Below are 23,651 nucleotides of genomic sequence, written 5' to 3' on the forward strand. Positions count from 1 at the left end.
TTACTATGACAACCAAATGTATGTTGATATTCTGTTGTTTTATTTATAATGCTTGGGTACTCAAAAGTTACAAATGTGTTACAAATATGTATGGTTTTTTGAGTAAGCCTAGGTAATATAATAGAAAGGACTTATAAGATAAATTATGCCTTAAGAACAATTTAATACCATAGTATTATTGGTAAGTAAAATATACTTTGTATTGCTTTTTTAATATCAGACATTATTGTCCGTGTGTGAAGTTCATGTTAATTTTGAGGACCAAAATATTGATGGATTGTGTGAAAGACGATATGTTTAGAAAGAATTTTACTTGTGAGATGACGTCAGAGAGGTATGGAAGACGAATACATGCTGCGCTGACGTAGAATTGGGATAAGGGCAGGAAGATGATGTTTGTGTATAGATACGTCACAGATCTCTGAAGCGGGTAGATTGACTGTAGTGGTTTTTGCTTGTTGAGTGGAAGAATGTTTACATTGAATACAATAGGTGGCGTTATCGAATACCAAATATTAAACTTATTTCACGCGTACAAAGTTGGGACGCTCAGTATGATAAAAAATAATTATATAAATAAAATAGTTTTGATATACCATTTGGGTTATAAAGATTTTCAGTTTCTTTTTCTTATATTCTGAATACCTTTTATATGAACATGTGACTTTTTGGATAAAAACTTATATTTCACATATATTTTTGGATCTTATATGTTTATTATTATAACAAATTAAAAGCATTATTATTTCTTTAAAAGCTAACTTCTTTCGGAGATGACTGACTATTAAATACATACACTTTCCATTTCGGCTTAAAATTAAAATAGTAATGATCATAAAACAATTCACAGACTTCCTTTAGCTTCTGTCTAAAATGGCGGAAGATGATACGAATTCAAATGATGCTGACAGACAATCAATCGCAGAAGAAATTGATATGGAACTCGACTTTAGGAATGATCCTAGAGTTCAATGGTTTAAGGAACGCATTTTATCGTACATCGGTATAGACGACGAGGAACTCTTCTACAATCTACTAGACGAAGGAGATGCAAAGGAAAAGCTGGCGACTTTTATAGCGGCTCCCCTTAAGCCAAACGAATTGTCGCTTGATAAACGCACATTCTACATATCTAAGATAATCGTTGATAAGTTAATTCATGAGGACAAAGAATTTACGGAATGGCGTAAGTAGTGCGTTTGTTTTTACAATTAAATTTATTTAAACAAAGAATTAAACTTATTGTTTTTGTATAATCTTAATGTTCTGATATATTTTGAAATCTTATACTGTATTATATTTTCCTTAAATAGACTTCGTTATTTTATATATATTTTATGTTTACTGTATATTTAAAATACATTTATGGGACGATGTGTTCACAGGCATAATTCCTCCTCCGCCACCTCCGCCAATAACAAAGAAAGGCAAAAAAGGTAAAAAGGGTAAAGCCGAGGCTGTAGTAGAACCTGAACCCGAAGAGATGATAGAAGAAACCAAAGGCGCAAAAAGCATGAAGAGTATGAAAAGTATGAAAAGCATGAAAAGTATGAAAAGTATGAAAAGCTTGAAAAGTACGAAAAGTATCAGAGGTAAATTCATTGGAAACGTTTTCATGGCACACGTTAATGCAGTGTTAATGTCGAAATGGAACTTTCTTGATAAATCTTTATTGCGTGTTTTCAAACCTTGAAACTACTTCTATAAACAGAATGACATTTTTACCGACTTAAACTTTACAAAAAAGGAAGAGGAATATAACAATAATCATAACGACATTATATAATCGTAAATCGACTTTTTAAGTAGTCTATAATTTTTCATTTTTATTATTATAATTTTTTTTCATCAATCTCTCTCATATGTATAATATTATTTATGTTTATAGTATTAGTTAACTTGTAAAAATAACTTTACGGCCTGTCCTAAAACAAGAATATTTTATAATTGCTGTATATAATATAATCTCTAGAGTAAAAACTAAGCTTAAGCATAATCGATACTATACAAATATTATATTATGTATCAGGAAAACAGTTAATTTAGTAAGGGTTTTTTTAATTGTCATAAGTGTAAAGTGATTTTAATTCTTGATTTCATTCTTTTCTTGCAGAAGCAGACATGGATGATGGTGAGATTATTTTTAATACACATACATAAAGAGAAATTAGCATAATGTAACGTAATAATAAAATTATAGATGAAGAAGTAGATACAGTAGCAGCAGCTGTTACTGAAGTATTCGATTTAGAGGACGGCGTAAGAACATCTTTGGACTTACGATTGGAAGAAGAGGAAGCTCCCTTGGTCGTTGAAGATTTATACTCGTTTCCAGCACGTAATTATTTTAATCCATATTAATTTGTTTATCCTTCTACGTTTAATTTTAGTTTTAAAAATAATTTAAACATGAAAATGTATTTCAGCTCCTGAGGATTTGGATCCGGAAATTGATGGGACCTTGGAGTTTTATACAGTCATTGTAAGTAAAGATAAAATTTATTGTCTATCTATATTCCATTATTGGTTTTAACAGACAAAACCTTTATGAAATATAATATTATGCTATTTCCATTTAAATTAATATCATTTCTTAAACAGATAATTTATAATATTAATTCATACTATTTATAAATTCCATATATTTCGAAATAGATAGATTAACTAAAATACGATAATCAGACCCTGTTCGTTATTTTCTTAATCCAGCGATCAGTCCCACGTATAATCCAATACCCTAAATTGGTACCAGTTTTTGGCGCGTTCACGCCTCAAGTGACTAATAGGAATCGGCGATACATCTATTTCATCAGACAGACTCAGGATGAAATACCTTTGGCCGAAACACCTAAAATGACTATTCAAAAGATGCCAGAGTATGTTTTAGTGGGATCAACTAGCGGCAAAGTTCTGATGAGTTTAGGATTGCAACTTAAAGAGGTAAATTTATTATTTTACGGTCTTATTGCTTGAAGTTTAATTACATATATATAAAGTAAATAAACTATTTAATAACAAACGATTGAAAGAAAAATGTACACGTAAGCGTATCTATGCGAGTAAAACTGTGTTATTTTGAAGAAAGGTCTCCACGAAGCTCCTCGACCACTTTTTGCGGTTTGGTGGAAAAACCGTCTGGCGGAATTGTATTCAACATGAGCAGATTTTTTACTATCTTCATAATAAACCGAAGAAGTGATTAAATCTGAAAACTTAATTTTGAATGACTATTTAGATTTGATCTTGTCTAATTAATGGCCTCGCTTATTTTCGTTGATTTGAAATTAATTGTGTTAATAATGATTACAGACTTTTATAGGACTGTTCGAGAAACAGTTTCGCGAAATAGTCTCTATGGGTGCGGATTCACAGTCCACAACGGTACTTTCTCGTCAGCTCTCATACGCAGGACAACATTATCAAATGGAAGACACAACTTCAGAAGTATGTTATACTTTTATTATCGATTTCAACCATACTTTCATTATTTACTAACAAACTATTATTTCCAACATTATAAGCCCATATGAATTTGAAAGTAAAATATAATTACTTTTACACCATTAAATAGTATTACGAGTACCATTAATTATCAATTATCTAAACAATAAAGAAATATTATGTAAGCATTCGTTTAGAGCTAAAAGTGTTTCTTTTTAAACATTTTTTTGGAATATTAGTAAAGGTTTTTTTGAATAATCAACGATTGGAAATTGAGGAATCTTGATTCTACGATGTTCAAAGTGCAGCACTAAGTATCATCAAAAACTGTAACATTTTCTATTTAAAGGTGAATTACCTTCGCCCGTCTGACTACCGCAGAATGTCTAATGTTGCTAGAGGAGAAAATGCCGAGAGACGGTAAGTCCATTTGTAGTAACCAATCATACATATTTTTATATTTTATAAGGCGAATGGTTCAATTATAACTTCTAGAATATTATTTATGTATAATGTTGAGTATTCCATACAACTATAAATACACAATATCTACATATAATTTACCATATACATCATTAAAATTTGTATCGCATTTTCTAAAAATGGGAAAATAATTAAGGTCATTTTTAAACTATGTAGGTATATAAAATCTTTAACGCGTTAAAAAAGGTAGCAGGTTTTGAGATTGGTTGGCAATCGAGTATATCACTTTATTTTCGTGTATTTATTTTAAGTTACATGCTATTGCTGATAATTCTTTACCGTGGATAATTGGGTATTTCTTATGCAGGATTAAAAATATGCATTCCGAATCAACTACGGTTCCTCACAAGCTAACATCTGGAATACCCACATCTTCAATAATTACACAGGTGAATATATGTAGAATTGTAATGATTTATACGATTTGTGAAACATAAAGTAACTGAGATTGGAATGTTTGCACCATGCTATTCCAATGCGAGTTGGACATGTATGTACATGGCTGCGGATATTTTATGCCGTCGAACGAAATACCTAGATCATGAACATTAATTAAGTATAACTATATAATTAATGGAAAGAAAGTGGTACTTGCTCAGGTCTAAATGCATTTTTTATTTTACTTTTATATGAGTAATGTAGAAAATAGTTGATTTTATGAATATACTTGTATACTTGTTGTTATCAAATTTATGATTCCATTAAAGTGCGTTCATTGCATTAAACTCGTAATTAAACAAAATTATAATGCAATTATACTTGGTACTACCTCACTTATTAGATATTCTACCACCAAATAGCAATATCGAATATTGTTAAATGGTGAGAGAACCAGTATAGAAGCAGGCGCAAGGAAAATAAAATCTGATCTCAACGTTGCTGGCGCATTGGTATGGTGTAAGAAATGGTAAATATTTCTGATCATACCTGAGCCTGCGCGGTGTTGACCATTTACCAAATCTCATAGTACTTATATCCCCTTATTACAAATATATACATATATTAAAACAATGTAAAGTAAGTTACGCAAAATATGTGGATGTTCTTCGAATATTAGACATAGGTAAGGAAAAATTTATATCGACATATTTTATTATAAAATTGCAATTGTAATTTTTCAGAACATGTCCGATTTGGATACTCCAATTTCAGATACAAAAAGGATTGATTCTGAAAAGAAACCTGCCGCATCAGAAGTTATAACAGATATTAAAAATCTCATTGGAATAGTGGAATGGTGAGATGGAATATTTTATTTTAAAAAGATTACATTATACTTTATTTCACTTTTTGTTTGTTATCACGTGATTTTTTTTTTCAATATTTATAGATGCCTTATATAAATTTTATTATATTATATGTATATACGTAATATAGATAATTTTAATAGTCGTACTATATGTCACTTTCGTGTCTTTCCGATTAGAATTTAGCGTTTTTATTCCAAATACTATTATTATTATAAGTCTAGAAAGTCCCAAACTGCGATGGAGATATTTTGTAACTTTACTTACTTTACTTGGTGGTAGGGCTTGGCGGCCACCCACTCATCAGTTATTCTTTCGCCAAATAACAGTATACTCAGTATTGTTGTGTTCCGGTTTGAAGTGAGAGTGAGCCAGTGCACCTACAGACACAAGGGACATAACATCTTAGTTCCCAAGGTTGGTGGCACATTGGCGATTGAAAGAATAGTTAATATTTCTTACAGCGTCATTGTCTATGGGTGATGGTGACCACTTACCATCAGGTGGCCCATATACTCGTCCGCCAACCTATACGATAAAAAAAAAACTTATAAAAGTTCTTCGATTCTTTACAAAATTAAATACCTACTAAGTATAAAGCTACGTCACTAGCACCGTAATAAACTATAATGTTGTATCTAAGCAATCTGCAAACGTTGCCTGCCGTATTATAATTATACTAAAACCTTCACCGAAACGCGCTGCATCTTAAGGTATGAGTTTAGGTGGTAGTGTTTAATTTGACTATCAATAAGTGCTTCTATATTGAATAAAGGAATTTGAGTTTGACTTGAGTTTTGAGTATAATTGAAATTTGGTATTTTGTTTTTTTTTTTTTTTAATTAGGTTATACAAAAATAATCTCTCCTTATTTATTAATATCAATTACTATAAGTATAAATAAACCTGTTGATTAATAAAAAAATATACTTAGTCCCATCGAATTTCAAAGGTTATTCTCGCTTCTGAGATTTTTTTCAGAACTAGTGGTAAATTTTTAATACACTAGATATTTAAATAAGTTTAAGAGCCGTGCTTTTTCAAGATTACTTCATCGATTTTATTAAAAACGTCTTCAGTTTTTTGAAATGAATCTTGCTGTTATTTTCAACACTTGTTTAGTAAATTTGTACATAAATATAGTATTTAAACGAATGTACAAAATAGAATTACCCTTACATACGAGTATGTTAGTAAATATTAAAGGATATTAAGTATTAGTAATTCAATTACGCCAGTAATAACATCGCCGTGTAGATGCGGTGTCATTATAACGTCGCACGGCGGAACTTGTTACATCGACAACTTTAATATCCGACGTATCTGGTGCAGGAAGAAATCGTGTAACTTTTCTGACGTCACAGCTGCAAGACTATGCAATAAAACATATTAATATACTAGCTGTTCCCTTGACCTTGTACGCGTTTCAATTAAAAAAAAAATATTGTTGTAGCCTAAGTTACTCCTTATTATATCGGTTATCTACCAGTGAAAGTCCCGTCAAAATCGGTCCAGCCGTTCCAGAGATTAGCCGGAACAAACAGACAGACAACATTTTTTTGTAAAAAATGATATTTTGGTATGTATACCATGTCTACATATGTATGCATTGAGTAAAAAAGAGATAGATTATGTGAATATATCGTATTGCTCTTTTTTGTTGCGTGGAGTACTGAGTGAGTTAACGTTAGTAAATAAATTTACAGTACGCTTTAGACATATTAGGTATATGTAAGTAATTAAATAATAAGGCAATATTATTAACAGCCATTATTAAACTTCATTTGAAAGTATATGCGTATAGAATGAGCATCAGAATTTTAAACCAGTTCCACACAATTTTAATCATATGATGATGATGAGATGCTAGTGACAAGTATAGGTTTAATTTTTTTTAGATGTATGGATTTTATAAATCAAGTTTTTAATCAATCTATTGATCAGTTAGTTAAAAAAGAAAAAATACTCTTTAAGAAGTATATTTAAGAAAATATTCTGAATTTGAATTCAACAACCTTCTCTCAAAATGAGAAGACATCTTAGCCAAGAAGTTACAAATGTTTACTTCTCTTTATTTATCTTACTTAATTATATTATTTTCCAAATCCAAGGACAATAGAGCACATTGAAGGCGAAATCCAGCTACCGATGCCAAACATACCAGCTCTGATGGAAGAACGGTCCCCTGGACACGTGGAGTTCAGTGACCCCGAGCTGACCACTCAGCTAGAAGAGGCTGTCATGATGTGGCAATCTCATATCGATTCCACGATATCAGCGTGCTTGGGGAAGGTAGTTCTTTGCGTTTAATTCCAGAAATTGTAGACAAATAGGCCTTTAAAATAAATTTCCACATGAAAGTATCTTGCTTTTATTGCTGTGAGATATTATCGGAGATATTTTTAAAACGATCGTCTAATCCTATGATATGATATGTAATATTTTTTGGCATTATTTACCAGACACGAGAAGGCGAGGGACCGGTGGCAGAATACAAATACTGGCGCGAGAGAGACGCTGAGATATCTCTTCTTGTCGAACAATTAAAACAACCGATGGTTGTCAAAATATTGGCACTCCTGAAGAAGGCAAATTCTACTTATCTGGAGGTAAATTCAATTGACCTAGTTAAATGGAATTATGCCTTGGAAATTCTGATTCAATTATTTATTATTGCTAAAGAAAACACTTTACAACTAATTGTCTGTTATTGATACTTGTTACAGGGTTTTCAAAACTATAAAGAGAAACTAATGGATCAATATAATCTGGCTGGGGATAACCTCAAGTTTCTATCAACATTAATGCGTTTTTTTACTGTGAGTTTTTTTTATAAGGATATCACTATATTATCAAAGAGTGTGAAAAATCTTACCGTATACCACGAGCACGTCTGCCCGCGTTTTTGAAAATCAAAAACAATTGAAGGCTTAAGATACGATAGTTACTAAAATTTTATAAATATTGATAATAAGCTTTTCTATAAATTTGCAAATCGGTACTTTTGCTACCCCGATTTTGCACAGTATTTGTCTATTTATAAAAAGGTATGATATATTATGATGATATATACGTAAGTACTTTAGACAATTGTGGAATAATGTGGCTTTTGTCCACTATTAGAAAAATGATCTGCTTTCGATCATTAGTTCCAAAGATTACCCCCCTTCCCTTACCTAAAAAAAAATCATAGTTTAACTCTTTATAAGATTAACTACTATAGATAAGTAAATATTTACTTCAGGTAATAGAAGACGATTCTTCACTCCAACAAGTAATAGAAATGCTACCGGAATTAGTTGAAAGCATTTACATGATGTGGGTACTTTCAAAGGGCTATCGTACGGATGAAACGATGATTCCTTTACTTGGAAGAATTTCATGGGCTTTGTGTAACAAACTGGAGCGATTCCTGAATGTTCACAAGTTATTCGAGTAAGATTTATCTATAATATCTTTTATCATTTCAAAATAGTATCCCGAATTATTTGTAGTTTAACTTCTTAATTAATAATGATCACTCATACAGTTATTTAAGTAAAGTAAAGTAACAGCCTGTTCATTTCCCACTGCTGAGATAAGGTCTTCTCTTCCATTAAGGAGAGGGTTTGGAACATATTCCACCACGCTGTTCCAATACGGGTTGGTGGAATGCATATGTGGCAGAATTTCAATGAAATTAGACACATGCAGGTTTCCTCACGATGTTTTCCTTCACCAACGAACACGAGATGTATTATAAACAAAAATTAAGTACATATATATAGTGGTGCTTGCCTGTGTTTGAACCCGCAATCATCGGTTCAGAAGCACGTGTTCTAACCATTCGGCCATCTCAGTTTCTTTAATTATTTAAGTGAGTTTTATTTAAATATCGTAATAATAAAAATGATAAAAGTTATAAAATAATATAATTCGTTATAGTAAACAAAATGATGAGATTCTATCGCTCGCCCGGGCCGGTCAGAAGATAATGGAAATGTGGCACACCCTGTATAAGGAAACGAGACGCAACATTGAACTGAGCGGTAAAGGAGCGCGCTGGGAGTTCGATCAACCGCTGCTGTTTACTCGCACTGACTACATCGGTACCGTTGCCAGAGACCTGGGAGATGTTGTGCAAGTAAATCATCAAGAACCTAATTAAAAATATTGTTAATTTAAGTAAGTTCTTACGGGAGCGTGATGGTTGCCGAATGAAACAACAGCGGTTACAATGCTGTTTTCTCACATGGTATTCCGAGGCATACCTTGCCGACAAGTCCCACATATTTAATGCATAGGAAATACGTAATTGCGTTTTTTCCAAAAAAAATTCAAGCGCTTTTGAAGCATAATTTATTAACTAGAAAAGATAAATAAAAAATTAAAGCACGGTTTAGATTTTTTAAAAGATTCTACTGAAACAGCAGAAAACTTAGTTGGTAGATTTTTTTTAACATTCTGTATCAAAATGAATATTAACTTTACTCTTCTATTTAATGTTATATAAGAATTATATACTTTTTTACTAATTTTTATAATGATGAATTTTAATTATATTAGTTGGTAGATGAGATCTTATCTGCAGAATATCTTATAGAATCGAATATCTCGCCAAAGGCAAGAGTATTGAGTTTACGGAAACAGAAAATTGGTGTTACAAAATCATCTTACTTTGGTTTTAATACAATGATTATCATATTTTCTAAGAAAATATTTAAAAATAATTATATATTAAATTTATAATAATTATGTAATAATGAAATATCAATAAAATAATATTTAAATATATTTTTTTAATTAATAAAGTCGGTACTTTAAAAGTTCACAATATTATATCTGTTTAAAACAGATTTAATCTTGCTATTCGCTCTACCGAGTATCGATAGAATCATATAAATAGAATCGACATGTCAACCAAATTCAATGTTGTATTGATTCGGTGCTTACAACTCAAGTATTTTTTTTTTGTTTACCAATTATAGGTACTAATCGATTTTGAGCGCATTTTTGGCAATGAACTGAAATCAATAATAAGCGATCCCACTCAAATTGACGATGTACGGAAGAGGGTCAAGAAACTTGTATACCCAATACGTACGATCGACTTCAGCGTTTTCGTGTTTGACAACAAAGAGAACTGGGATGTAATCATGAGCGACTTCTGGAACGAAGTTAAATATTTGGAAGAAGAAGCAAAAAATTACATAAATCAAAGCTTCGGTAACCTACGGTAAGTCTTTTTGTTGATGCAGAATTAAATTAATCTTTCAATTTCAACTACTACTAAAAATGTGTTATTTCAATAACAAAGTGATTCACTGGTATTGGTCTATTGGTCTTCTCGGTTTACTTGCATTTTAGGGATTGGTTGTCTGATGTTAACGATATAAATGTATTATCAATATAACCCACTTCGTTCCTTGGAGGTGAAACTAGCTTCATACCAAATATCAATTAATTCGGTTCAGCGGTATGGTCTTGAAAGAGCGATATAAAATATTAATATAATAATAATAATAATAATAATCATTTATTTCAGGCTACGCCCATATAGTGTTAGTAACAATGTTCTTAAAACTAGTGTTAGTAGAGAATTACATCACAGTTACATTTATTTATTTTTAATATTCAATATGGATTTTAATCCAATGACGCAGCATTGGACACTCCCATCTATCAGCGAATACACTCAGAATATTATTGTTGCTGCCGCGGACACGCGAAAGCAACGACGCGCACCTCTTACGCATTATGGCTTTAAAGCCATCAATGCGCCATTCCGCGAACATGTTGGAAGCACTGTAGCGCCACGGCAGCCCCAACAACATCCTGAGCGCGTTGTTATACTGTACACGAAGGTCGCTATATGCCCGCATGCCATACCTGACCCACAGGCTACATGTGTAAAAAGACTGACAATATGCCTTGAATAAAGTCACTTTGACAGCCTCCGTACATCGAGCAAACCTGCGAGCCAGCATATTACAGCGAACCGATAGCGACCTTCGCTCCCTATCTATGTCAGCATTGTCTCTTAAATCTCTTAATATTGGTAAAAGAAAATATAACTATGAAACCTAAACTACAATTTTATAATTAGGTAATTATTAAATCATTGGATAACTATAATTATGATATATTTACAATATGTTATGTATTGTACAAAGTAATGAAGTTTCTATTGATGAACTAGAAATAGTTGTATTTGTTTTTCAACGAGGAATACTCGACATGCTTACGTTGATGATTCTCATCATTACGGAGCGAACGCATCGCAATCACGTCACCGAAAATTTTTCGCTATTTCTTTTATATGTAGTTTTTAAGGGCCATTATTTTGATAAATAAAAAAATTTTAAATAAAAATTTTAAAAATGTTAAGATTTCAATTTATTCCAAGTGTCGTGATTTTTGAATGGTGTATTTTTATTTAGATCCTCGGAAGAAGCTCTGGGTGTCCTACTTAAATTCCTAGAGTTCGATACGAGGGAGGCTATAAGACGTCAACTCGCTACGAAATTCGACCTCGTCATGCGACAGTTCATTAAGGAGATAACAGCTATAGAAGATAAATTCACCGTATGTCATGTTGAATACTAAATATATAATTATATTTAGTATAAATATATACAATTATCCAAGCTTAATCTTAATTGAAGTGTCTTTTCTATATAAGTTTGATCATATAAATTTTAAGTAATTCTTAAGACAGAAGTATAAGGAGGATTATTTTTTTTTTCTCTAACGTTATGTTGTCTTAGATTTTTGCGATTATTACACATTTAAATAAAACTAACTTTAACGGATTTAAGTACTGGTGACCACGAACGCTGCAAAGTCCTCTAAACGTCGGGATGATAAAAATAATTAATATACGCGACTTAAATCCGTTAAAATTAGTTTTATTTAAATTCTCTAGCGTTTTCGTAAGAATCCGCCTTTGCTTCGTAATCACCCGCCGGTCGCCGGCGCCATCTACTGGGCAAGAGCGCTGTTCAATAAGATGAAACAACCCATTATGAAGTTCAAGAAAGTAAGTCTAAAATATCATATACATTCACAATCTGTATTGTCCAATTGTGATAGTACGGTGAAATCTGCAAATGATTAAGCTGCTGTAGCTCTACAGCTGAGAAAAGTCGTACGTGTTATTAATAATTATATGTATATAATCTCAGGTATATTTACCACATACCTACCTAAGATCAATTCAGTTTTAATATCAATCATACGCTTAAACTAGTTTTATATACCTATTATTAATTTTAATAAATTCTAAATATTAAATTCATTTGAAATATCACAATATAAAGTAGTCAACAATAGTAATTAAAAATTAAATTAACTATATTATCTAAATAAACCTGTGTAAATAAAGGTACCTGAACTTAACGATTGTGAGCAAAAGAAAACCGCCTTCTTACAATACAAAGCGTTCTCGAAGCTTATAAAGGAATATGAAGATGCTAAGTATAGGGAATGGGTTAAGGATGCTTCAGACTTCGTCGATAATACGATGAAGAAAAATATACTACACGTCGTGTTCAAGAAGGAAGAGGGTTTGTTATTTTTTTATCCTACTAAAAAAAATAATTACGGCCTGTCAATTTCATTATGTTGAGGAAAGACCTCCTGACCTGCTGAAGTATTCATGGAATAGGAAACACGTTGTTTAGTGGTTGCATGTAACAGATTTTTTGTATTTAAGTGTACTAGCGACTGGACTAATTCGACTCTGTTTAATAAAGTTATGATAAAATATTAAGACCTTTTATTAATATAAAAAAACGACTATATAAATTACAATATCAGACAATGGAACTTATTTATCTTATTACTGTTTTTATTAATTTGATTGGGTAAAAGTGAGTTTGTTTTTTCGAAGAGTCGAGATGGCCCTTGTGGTTAGAACGCGTGCATCTTAACCGATGATTGCGGGTTCAAACCCAGGCAAGCACCGCTGATTCATGTGCTTAATCTCATCTTTATAGTCTTTATAATTCATCTCGTTCTCAGCGGTGAAGGAAAACATCGTGAGGAAACCTGCATGTGACAAATTTCATAGAAATTCTGCCACATGTGTATTCCACCAACCCGCATTAGAACAGCGTGGTGGAATATGTTCCAAACCTTCTCCTCAAAGGGAGAGGAGGCCTTTAGCCCTCCTTTTTAGAATTTACAGGCTGTTGTTGTTGAGTTTGTTTTTTCATATTATTGTAATGAAAATAGATGCAATGCCGTCAAAGGGTCGAGGGATGCAACTGACTGCAGCGGGAAGAGCTCACGTGGCCAAAAAGAAAGCCTCTAATATGTCTATCAAGCCCATAGATATCGTCAACAAGGAGATCGCTGATAAACGCAGGAGAGACAAGGCGTGTACGTAAGACCATATTTTCATGAATTCTTTGTTAATATCAAAACTTTCAATCATATATCGCCATGTCTGTGAGACTTCGTATTTTTAGATATAAAACCGCCCTTGAAGTCTTCTTTTATAATTTTATTGTTTTTAAACTGAATTTTCAATAAAGATTATTTGATAACTTGATTTATTTCAGTATAAGTAATGTTAAGAAAATCTGTTTTAAATTTGTAAGGATTTTTTGCATGATTACAAATATAAAATCTGCTTTAAATAAGATGTATATCTATAAACGATATTTAAAGATATTTATGTAAATAAATTTGTTTAACGTATATTGTTAACTGCTGTACTATAAGTATATTATTGTTTTAGTGATGTTGATGAGGATTCCTGGACAACACTATGAAAATGTAAGATCACCGAGCTCCGTGTCTCTTCTAGCAAAGGAAGGATTGGTGAGCATTTTCTAGATTTCTCCAAATATATATTATAGTATGACACAACTTAGATGTCGCATCGGCAAAATTCGTAAAACCGATCACATCCGATTTGAGTACGCTATCCCAAATTATCAATATTTATTTCTCATGCGAATATGATCTTTGCACAAACGTAATAACTTGTAATATTATATGACCTAATATATTCGTCAATTTGACGCGTCGATTTACATGCACTTGCTTTCTCTGACGCGTGAATCTATAGCGACGAATAGCGTCGAATGGCGCGATATGGAGCTATTTCTATTGGTTGTGTAAATCGGCAGTAATCGGTTTTAATTTGATTCCATTACATTTTCCGATTTTTTCCAAAAATTGAATTAATTATCGATATGGCACTGGTAGCTTCTTTATTAGCTATAAAGTCTACAGCTTTTCAAACATAATAACCATTTTCTTACAGACCGACGTTACTTGGAGAGACATGACAGTTCACAAGCTGATGCAAGAGTATGATTTGGAATTTCAGCCTAATTTCGACAGACACATCTTCCTCATAATACATGAGGCGGAGCTTATGGAGAAACTAGGTTAGGTTTACTACCAGCTCATGTATTTAGTTATACGTATCTAATTAAGAATGTCTTAAATTATGAAAGTGTATATTTTTTTTATCGAACTAGCTGTGCCCGCGACCTTGAACACGTTTGAATTTAACAAAAAAAATAATGTAGCCTAAGTTACTCCTTATTATATCAGTTATCTCTCGGGGAATTTTCATTAAAATTGGTCCAGCTGTTCCCGAGATTAGCTGGAACAAACAGACAGACAGACCGACAAAAATTGCAATAAATGTAATTTTGATATATGTACCATGTCTACATAAATATTGAGTAAAAAATGGCTATTTTAATAGTACAAACAGACACTCCAATTTTATTATAAGTACATAGATAATAAAATTTAAGAACTTCATAAAGTGACTTAGCATCTCTCAAGCCCCCTTTAAAATGCTGTATCTTTGTATTCATCTGAATAAAATAGAAATAAATAATTGATGTCTTAAGAAGTTTGAAGAGTTTCTTAATCTACAAATCCATTAATCGTTTAAACTCTTTAAAATCGGTAGGCCCTTTTGCCGATACTCTTTTCTTAAGTCCTGAATGGCAAATTTAGTTTCATTTGGCCTTTTCATTTGCAGGCTTGAACGTAATAAGTTAATCAAACAAGGTCGATTATCCTAAAATGTCTTGAAGTGTTATATTTATTCAAGATTCTTTTTTTATGATTTTGTCACTTTATTTTACCTACAGAATAAAACCATATTGTGACGGTTTTACACTTCAAATGGAAAAGAAAAATATATCCGTACTATCCCTTCTATATCCTTTTAATTTGAATTAAATATGGATATTTAACATAATATAACTTGTCTAGTGATCATCTAAAATGTAGGTCGACGATTTTACGATGTATGTATGTAATGTATGTAATAAACATTTTTGAAATTCTTCTTTTCCGAACTTTGAAGGAAATTAAACAAAACATTTATATTTTATATTAAATATACAGTAACATAAGATTGCGAAATTATATCAAAGTGACTAAACCTAGCATTTAAATAACATTAAATCCTAATTAAACAGGATTCGACGTACCGCAAAATATTCGCGATGTATCCATGCAGAAGGCTCGCCTTTACTACGAATTGGAAGCATTAGAGAACGTAATAATAAAATATAATGCTAGCACAGCATCTCTCAGTATCTCAGAGACGCATCTTATGAAAAAGCACCTCCTAGATATGGAGAGGCATATCCTACCAGGATTGACCAGAATCACCTGGACAGCGTTGGGAATAAATGATTACATCAAGGATATTACTAAAGGTACGTTTTTTCAGCTAAGCACATTCTAAAGAAATTTAATCAATGCATTTGAACAAAACTTTTGAAATTCGAATTCGATTTTAGATTCGAATTTTGATTTGCGATTTTTTTTTGACAAAAAGATGAAATGAATAAATTCATAGGTTGTGGCTTAAAATCGTTTAAACGCATTCTTCATTTTTCGATTTTTAAGGTGAGAACTCATTGAAAGCTATATATCAACAGTTAAAGATGGTGGAAAAAGAAATTCAGTTTTTGCTAGATCAGATAGAAATGTTCGACATGTTCCCTTGTGTGCGGCCTAAGAACTACATCGACCCAAAAACAGGAGAACCAGACGATACATGGATATATCCTTGCAAGGTATCTAACGTTATCATATAAATCAATCAGTCAAGTGAATAACATCACAGGAGTAATAGTTTTGTTAAAATATTAAATCATATATTCAATTTTAGACTTACTTCGTGGAGGTGGAAAATGAACGCCTCGAGCGCACTGCGAATTTGTCTCGACTCTATGATCGCATCGGCCCCAATTTAATGAAGCTCGAGTACTTAATACTTGGAACCAGCACCGGACGCTCCGAAGTCATGTCGTCATACTACACTTTTTGGGAAAAGAAAATTTTCAAAAGCCTTGTTACGTAAGTATTTTGTTATGTATATATGTTACGTTTATTGTTAAAGTTTTTTTTAGTTAAAAAAATAAGTTAATTATAGTTATCACTCGAAACCAGTTTTTTAAATCGTTATGAAAAATAAAATTTTGGTCATCATTGATGATATTTCGCTATTGCTGAGGTGTCCTTATATCGACTACCACATTATTTATTTAAAAGTAAATGATTTAGACATATGTGTTAGTCATGATAGTCAGCCTCTATTCAATCATAAAGTAAAATATTTTAATGTTTGTTTTTATTTTCTAATATATGATTTTAGTTTAAATAATGTTTAATTTATATTTTTAATAACATACACGTCGAGTGTGTCTGTGTGCACCTGTAAATAGTAGAACCTTTACATTGATAATTTTGAAATGTTATTTATTTTTCACGTGATATTGTATTTGTCCATGGTTGTCCTAATAAAAATAAAATAAAATAAAATGTATACATAGTTCCTACAATCGTATTTTTTATTTTATTTAAAATACTATGCACAACACATTACACAATATATATGTATATGTACATATATAATAGTTCCTACAATCTAGGAGTATATCTCTAGTATGTTCATTATTGGACCAATATATGTCAGATATAACAAATAACCACCGCAATTGCCGTTTCACTTTCAGGCTAACCCTGGAGAATCTTCAGCAGTTCCAGAGCACGCTGAGTGGCAGCACACCGCTGTTCCAGGTGGACGCGGTTCTCGCGGCGCCCGATATTGCCGCGCGCCCTGCACCCTCCGAGCTCTGCAACATACTCGGATATAACATCAAGCACTTCTTGAATAGGTCACTTCATATAAATAGAAATAAAACTAGCTATAACGGATTTAAATCGCGTATATTAATTATTTTTAACATCCCGACGTTTCGAACACTTTACAGCGTTCGTGGTCAAGGGTAGACTAAGGTGACATTTGTCTATATGAAGAACAAAGGAAATATTATTTACAACTACCGCCAACGATTTCTCAATTGGTACCTTGAGTAACGTTCCGGTTGCACGCAGAAGGCATTGACTGACTAACTAGACAGAGCAGACTATCTAATGGGAACAACTCACGCATATATTTTAGAGTAGCATTCTGATTATAATATCATTAATGTAAAATATAAAACCTGCCCGTTAACTGAGTTTTCTCAAACGATTAATATTGAAAGTACAACTTAACTTTTTTGGTTGATTTTTGATTCTTATTGAATATTTTTACATTTATACGAATAATAATTAGTTGTTTTAACTTAACTCCTTAAAATTATTCTAATATAATGTCAGATATAATTTAGTTATGTATGGAATATTTCGCATGCCTTGTCATTCGTAGGATTATAATAATCCAGACTAGATGTATGAATGACTGTACGAAAACTAATTTTAACTAGTGGAACAAACTCCAAACATTCTCATCCAGAGGAGAGAAATTTGTCCAGCTGGTGACTGAGATTAAGAAATGATATCCAATATTCTCTAAACAATTTCATTTTCATAGATTGACTACTTTTTCTCGTTGGATGAAAAAAACTTGCCTCCCGTGCCCGCCTCAGAGGATCGTCGAAGCGACTGGCAATGAGTTCTACGTTTTCTCCTATTTCGAGGATATCCTGCGAGTGGTTGCCATCAATGATGTCACTCTCCTCATACAAGATACAGTGTATCGACTCACGCAGGATATCAATACTTATATTCAAAAGTTAGAATCATATTTTATTTTATTAATTTAAATATTTTTAAATTTCGAAGCCAATCAAAATATTTTTTATTGTTTCTTTTATTTTTAACCTAGATGGCACAAGTACCAACATTTATGGGCGTTTGATAAGCATCTTTCGTGTGAAAAATATGTTCAAAAGTATGAACAGATCCATAAATATGATGAAAAGTTTTTCTTCTTCGAAGATATTATAGCAGATTTAAATGCTCATGTAAAATATGTGGACATCGGAGCTATAAGAGTTAATTTACGGCCGATAATACAACAAGTGCAAGCACACGCTCAAGAATGGAAAGACATCCTTGGTCAATGTATTGCATCAAAAACGAGGATGAATATGTACGATTTGAAAAATCAAATCGAGGTAACTTAGCATTTTGTATATATTATTTGCAGACGATATTCATTATTACACATATTATATGTCCATATACAATTATTGAGTTATATGTATATGCTTATTTTGCTGGTTTTATATATACTTACTGAATACTTCAATTCTTAATATTGTTGCTTTCCGTTTTAAAGGGATACAGCTACAGCAGAATAATAATATTATATTTTTTAAAGTCGGTTGCATATTGCCGAAGAAAGGGATGCTTAATATTTCTTACAGTGTGAATGTCTGTATGAATGTCAATAGTGATCACTTACCAGCAGTAGCCTCTATGTCAGTCTGCCCGTTGAATAAATAAAAAAGTAACATTCATAAGACCATTCTTCGCAGTCTCTTCGAATGACGATGAACATGAATATTAAAGGACTCGAGGACTTCAAGCTGGTGATGGCGACCATTACACAAGTGCAACAGTTGACGATCACAGCTGAAGTGAAATTTAGAAACATGCAGGAAATCTTCCACATTTTACGTCAGCACGGCATCGACGTGAGTTTTACATTTGTATCATAAGTTATGTGCTTTTATTTTTCGTTTGTTTGTTGTTGTTTCAATAAATCTTTTTTTTTCATATTTTGAATATCACCAAACAAATATTTTCTATTGTTTATTTTAAATCAACAACAAATTATTTTAGGTATCAGATGGTGACATAGACTTCGCTAAAAATCTAGAATCATCTTGGGGTAGTCTTTACCAAACTTCACTGTTTCGGGGAAATACCCTCGAACAGACAAAAGACAAGTTCTCCAAACTAAATGTAGTTGAGATTGCCAATTTCCTAAAGGAGTTAGACGACTTCGTTGAAAAGTTCGATCTTGAAGGACCAGGTACAGTCGGGGATGATATGGACAGAGGACTAGTGCTTATGGAGGTAAAATGTTGATATTAAACCCTCTATCCCAAAATTATTTTATTCTTAAAAAATGTAATTACGTTTATAACGATCCCTGAAATTATAACTCTGTCGGGTGTCGATTTCGGTATAAACAGAATACTTTAAGTACGAGTTTTTGAGCTAAATAAAACTCTGTGTTATGAAAGATAAATTAGAGGCGCCGGGTATCGACCCCGGTACCTCATACCCCGGTATTAATAATTAAGTAATTTATAATACTCGTGGCAATAATATAGTCAATACGTAGAATAAAACTCTTACTACTAAATAGTTACATTTTACCTGAGAGAAGAAAAACAAATTGGAGGCGCCAGGTGTCGATCCTGGTACCTCTCGCATGCTAAGCGAGCGCTCTACCATCTGAGCTACGCCCCCCGATGAAAACTTGCGCCAATTATACAGTGAATACGTAGAAAAAAACTTTTGGTACTAAATAGTTACATTTTACCTGAGAGAAGAAAAACAAATTGGAGGCGCCAGGTGTCGATCCTGGTACCTCTCGCATGCTAAGCAAGCGCTCTACCATCTGAGCTACGCCCCCCGATGAAAACTTGCGCCAATTATACAGTGAATACGTAGAAAAAAAACTTTTGGTACTAAATAGTTACATTTTACCTGAGAGAAGAAAAACAAATTGGAGGCGCCAGGTGTCGATCCTGGTACCTCTCGCATGCTAAGCGAGCGCTCTACCATCTGAGCTACGCCCCCCGATGAAAACTTGCGCCAATTATACAGTGAATACGTAGAAAAAAACTTTTGGTACTAAATAGTTACATTTTACCTGAGAGAAGAAAAACAAATTGGAGGCGCCAGGTGTCGATCCTGGTACCTCTCGCATGCTAAACGAGCGCTCTACCATCTGAGCTACGCCCCCGATGAAAACTTGCGCCAATTATACAGTGAATACGTAGAAAAAAACTTTTGGTACTAAATAGTTACATTTTACCTGAGAGAAGAAAAACAAATTGGAGGCGCCAGGTGTCGATCCTGGTACCTCTCGCATGCTAAGCGAGCGCTTTACCATCTGAGCTACGCCCCCGATGAAAACTTGCGCCAATTATACAGTGAATACATAGAAAAAAACTTTTGGTACTAAATAGTTACATTTTACCTGAGAGAAGAAAAACAAATTGGAGGCGCCAGGTGTCGATCCTGGTACCTCTCGCATGCTAAGCGAGCGCTCTACCATCTGAGCTACGCCCCCCGATGAAAACTTGCGCCAATTCTACAGTGAATACGTAGAATAAAACTCTTGGTACTAAATAGTTACATTTTACCTGAGAGGAAAAAAAATCTAATTGGAGGCGCCAGGTGTCGATCCTGGTACCTCTCGCATGCTAAGCGAGCGCTCTACCATCTGAGCTACGCCCCCGATGAAAACTTGCGCCAATTATACAGTGAATACGTAGAAAAAAACTTTTGGTACTAAATAGTTACATTTTACCTGAGAGAAGAAAAACAAATTGGAGGCGCCAGGTGTCGATCCTGGTACCTCTCGCATGCTAAGCGAGCGCTCTACCATCTGAGCTACGCCCCTGATGAAAACTTGCGGCAATTATACAGTGAAAACGTAGAATAAAACTCTTGGTTATAAATAGTTACATTTTACCTGAAAGAAGAAAAACAAATTGGAGGCGCCAGGTATCGATCCCGGTACCTCTCGCATGCTAAGCGAGCGCTCAACCATCTGAGCTACGCCCCCGATGAATACTCGTGGCAATAATATAGTCAATACCTAGAATAAAACTTTTGGTGCTAAATAGTTACATTTTACCATAAAGACAAAAAAAAACAAATTTTAGGTGCCATCCTCGTACTTCTCCCATGCTAAGCGCTATAATACATGCAAACGTCTGATTTCTCAATTGGATTTTAAAATAGCCTTCTATAATGAAATAAATGACTATATTTGTTATGACCATTTTGTGCATAGTATAAGTATTGATTAGTCATGGAAATATAAATTCTTTGCATATTAAAAGAACATTCAATAAATTTTCTGTTATTTACAATTTGCACTAGTTTAAATACATAACGTATGAAAGGCACACTTAATTAATATCTCAATAATATTTATCTCTTTAGGAATATACAAAACTTTTCGATGAACTGGAGTCACGAAAGAGAATTCTTCAAGCGGCGGAACAGCTTTTTGACAATCCTCTCGCAGACTTTTCAAGTTTCAATCGAGCAAAAACTGACTTCCAAGCTATGGAACAGATATATAAAATATACAAAGCGCAAAAGAATGCTCGCGAGTTATGGGCCAAGACTTTATGGGTTAATTTGAATCCTCAAGCTTTAGTTGACGGCATTGAGCAATTTTTTAAAGAATACAGGTAGTATAATGTGATTATTTATGTAATATTATAGTTAAGAACACAGGTTTACAAATTTACTATTATCTAGGAAATTACCGAAAGCTGTTCGCCTCACAAATACTGGTCTAATGTTAGATTTAAAGATGAAACAGTTTAAAAATGTCGTGCCTTTGATGGTTTCTTTGAAAAATGAAGCGATGCGAGAACGACATTGGAAAGAATTGATGGCTAAAACTGGTAACTATAGGCAAATTTTTAGATTTATAATTTTTGGATGAGTGCTTTTATAATCGAAAAATGTATTTCATAGGCCAAGAGTTTGACATGTCCCCCGAACGATTTACTCTTGAAAATATGTTTGCTATGGAATTGCACAAGTATCAGGACGTGGCTGAAGAAATTGTGAATCATGCTATTAAGGTACCAAAAAAAAATCATTCTTTAAATTTTTTTTAAAACTACTGTAAGTTATTATTTTTGGGAAAAATATAAAAATAATTCGAAAGACTTGGTGTACGTGGTGCCTTGTGCATGACATTAATATTTATTAATGTCAGCTATCTGACCAAATAAAGATATATGTGAGGAGACGACTTGAATTATATGTTTTTAGAATATTTGTTGCGTTCAATCTACCCTATTTGTTAAAACTCTTTTTTTGAGATGATCGTTGCTTTATATAGTTAATGTTGTAATTATGATTTAATGACAAAAGGAATTGTCAATCGAACGTGGAGTCCGAGATGTACAAGAGACGTGGGCCAACATTGCGTTCACGGTGACGAGACACTTCAACCGCGGCGAGGACCGCGGCTACACACTCAATCCCTGCGATGAGATCGTCGTCAAGCTGGACGATGACGCCATGTCGTTACAGAGCATGGCCGCCTCGCAGTGAGCACTTAAAAATATTAAAATTTTACTTTGACATAAAATATTTGCTTTTAATTTGTTAAGGAATAAGTACATTGCAATCGTCGATTTTAACAGACAGCAAAGTTGTACCGGTACATCATCATGATACGATTTGCTTACTTAAGTAATTGCTAATATTAATATGAAATACTATATTTATTTATTTCCCGTATGAATACATAACTTACTTTAAATTTTATCATTGTTAGCATGGATGAATAAATAAATAAAAAACAAAGTTAAATTTAATGATTTCTAGATTCATCGGTCCTTTCCTCTCGGTTGTTCAAACCTGGGAACGTCGCCTGGCTCTGATATCTGAGGTAATTGAGGAGTGGTTCGCAACGCAACGCAAGTGGCTTTACCTCGAAGGCATATTTGTGGGTGGAGACATTCGGACGCAGCTACCCGAGGAGGCGAAGAAGTTTGACGATATTGATAAAGTCTTTAGAAAGGTGATAAATTTGTGCCAGACTAGGGAACTTTTGTTCGTTAAAAGTTATATTTTTCATTTGTGAGTATCAATATTTGTATAATATTCTTTGCAGATAATGCTGGATACCGCGAAGCGATTAAATGTTGTCGATTGTTGCACCATCAGTGGTAGATTAGAAGAATTTATAGGTTTAGGATTGGGCTTACAGAAGTAAGTCTATTATTTAGTTAATTTCAACGATTAATAATAACAAAATACGAGCTTGCTCAAGTTTCAAGAATCTAAAGAAACTCTATACGATATTTTAATTATAAGCGCATCTTTAAAAAGACTTTTTTTATTTATGTAATAGATACTATAATGTTCATACAAAATATACTCCAGAATAAAAAAGAATACAAGACAAACTCTTAATCCAGAATAACAGCCTGACTACATGCTATT

The 23,651-nt window shown here is 32.9% G+C and overlaps 1 protein-coding gene and 6 non-coding genes across 7 annotated transcripts in view; 1 reads left to right on the top strand and 6 right to left on the bottom strand.

Annotated features, from left to right (window-relative positions):
- Positions 1–873: 873 nt before the first annotated feature.
- Positions 874–23,651, top strand: part of LOC124537545 (dynein axonemal heavy chain 10) — a 65,612-nt gene continuing 42,834 nt past the window's right edge. The window contains exons 1-35 of the mRNA XM_047114419.1: positions 874–1,186; positions 1,386–1,529; positions 2,114–2,131; positions 2,201–2,338; positions 2,427–2,482; positions 2,710–2,940; positions 3,310–3,444; positions 3,791–3,861; positions 4,232–4,313; positions 5,046–5,161; positions 7,283–7,463; positions 7,634–7,780; positions 8,416–8,606; positions 9,096–9,294; positions 10,139–10,386; positions 11,591–11,735; positions 12,076–12,189; positions 12,535–12,715; positions 13,386–13,532; positions 13,894–13,976; positions 14,425–14,551; positions 15,608–15,850; positions 16,044–16,213; positions 16,309–16,496; positions 17,156–17,317; positions 18,019–18,219; positions 18,313–18,604; positions 18,968–19,126; positions 19,275–19,511; positions 21,621–21,874; positions 21,945–22,093; positions 22,167–22,276; positions 22,572–22,750; positions 23,031–23,226; positions 23,320–23,417. Coding sequence (XP_046970375.1) covers positions 874–1,186; positions 1,386–1,529; positions 2,114–2,131; positions 2,201–2,338; positions 2,427–2,482; positions 2,710–2,940; positions 3,310–3,444; positions 3,791–3,861; positions 4,232–4,313; positions 5,046–5,161; positions 7,283–7,463; positions 7,634–7,780; positions 8,416–8,606; positions 9,096–9,294; positions 10,139–10,386; positions 11,591–11,735; positions 12,076–12,189; positions 12,535–12,715; positions 13,386–13,532; positions 13,894–13,976; positions 14,425–14,551; positions 15,608–15,850; positions 16,044–16,213; positions 16,309–16,496; positions 17,156–17,317; positions 18,019–18,219; positions 18,313–18,604; positions 18,968–19,126; positions 19,275–19,511; positions 21,621–21,874; positions 21,945–22,093; positions 22,167–22,276; positions 22,572–22,750; positions 23,031–23,226; positions 23,320–23,417 — 5,705 coding nt within the window. The remainder of the gene's footprint in view (positions 1,187–1,385; positions 1,530–2,113; positions 2,132–2,200; positions 2,339–2,426; positions 2,483–2,709; positions 2,941–3,309; positions 3,445–3,790; positions 3,862–4,231; positions 4,314–5,045; positions 5,162–7,282; positions 7,464–7,633; positions 7,781–8,415; positions 8,607–9,095; positions 9,295–10,138; positions 10,387–11,590; positions 11,736–12,075; positions 12,190–12,534; positions 12,716–13,385; positions 13,533–13,893; positions 13,977–14,424; positions 14,552–15,607; positions 15,851–16,043; positions 16,214–16,308; positions 16,497–17,155; positions 17,318–18,018; positions 18,220–18,312; positions 18,605–18,967; positions 19,127–19,274; positions 19,512–21,620; positions 21,875–21,944; positions 22,094–22,166; positions 22,277–22,571; positions 22,751–23,030; positions 23,227–23,319; positions 23,418–23,651) is intronic.
- Positions 19,838–19,910, bottom strand: Trnaa-agc. Its single transcript has one exon. It is a non-coding gene; the product is annotated as a tRNA-Ala (tRNA).
- On the bottom strand, positions 20,171–20,243 carry Trnaa-agc. Its single transcript has one exon. It is a non-coding gene; the product is annotated as a tRNA-Ala (tRNA).
- Trnaa-agc lies at positions 20,337–20,409 on the bottom strand. The gene has a single exon. It is a non-coding gene; the product is annotated as a tRNA-Ala (tRNA).
- Trnaa-agc lies at positions 20,502–20,574 on the bottom strand. The gene has a single exon. It is a non-coding gene; the product is annotated as a tRNA-Ala (tRNA).
- Trnaa-agc lies at positions 20,667–20,739 on the bottom strand. The gene has a single exon. It is a non-coding gene; the product is annotated as a tRNA-Ala (tRNA).
- Positions 20,835–20,907, bottom strand: Trnaa-agc. Its single transcript has one exon. It is a non-coding gene; the product is annotated as a tRNA-Ala (tRNA).

Source organism: Vanessa cardui, chromosome 18, assembly GCF_905220365.1.
Source record: "Vanessa cardui chromosome 18, ilVanCard2.1, whole genome shotgun sequence".
NCBI classification, from domain to species: Eukaryota; Metazoa; Arthropoda; class Insecta; order Lepidoptera; family Nymphalidae; genus Vanessa; species Vanessa cardui.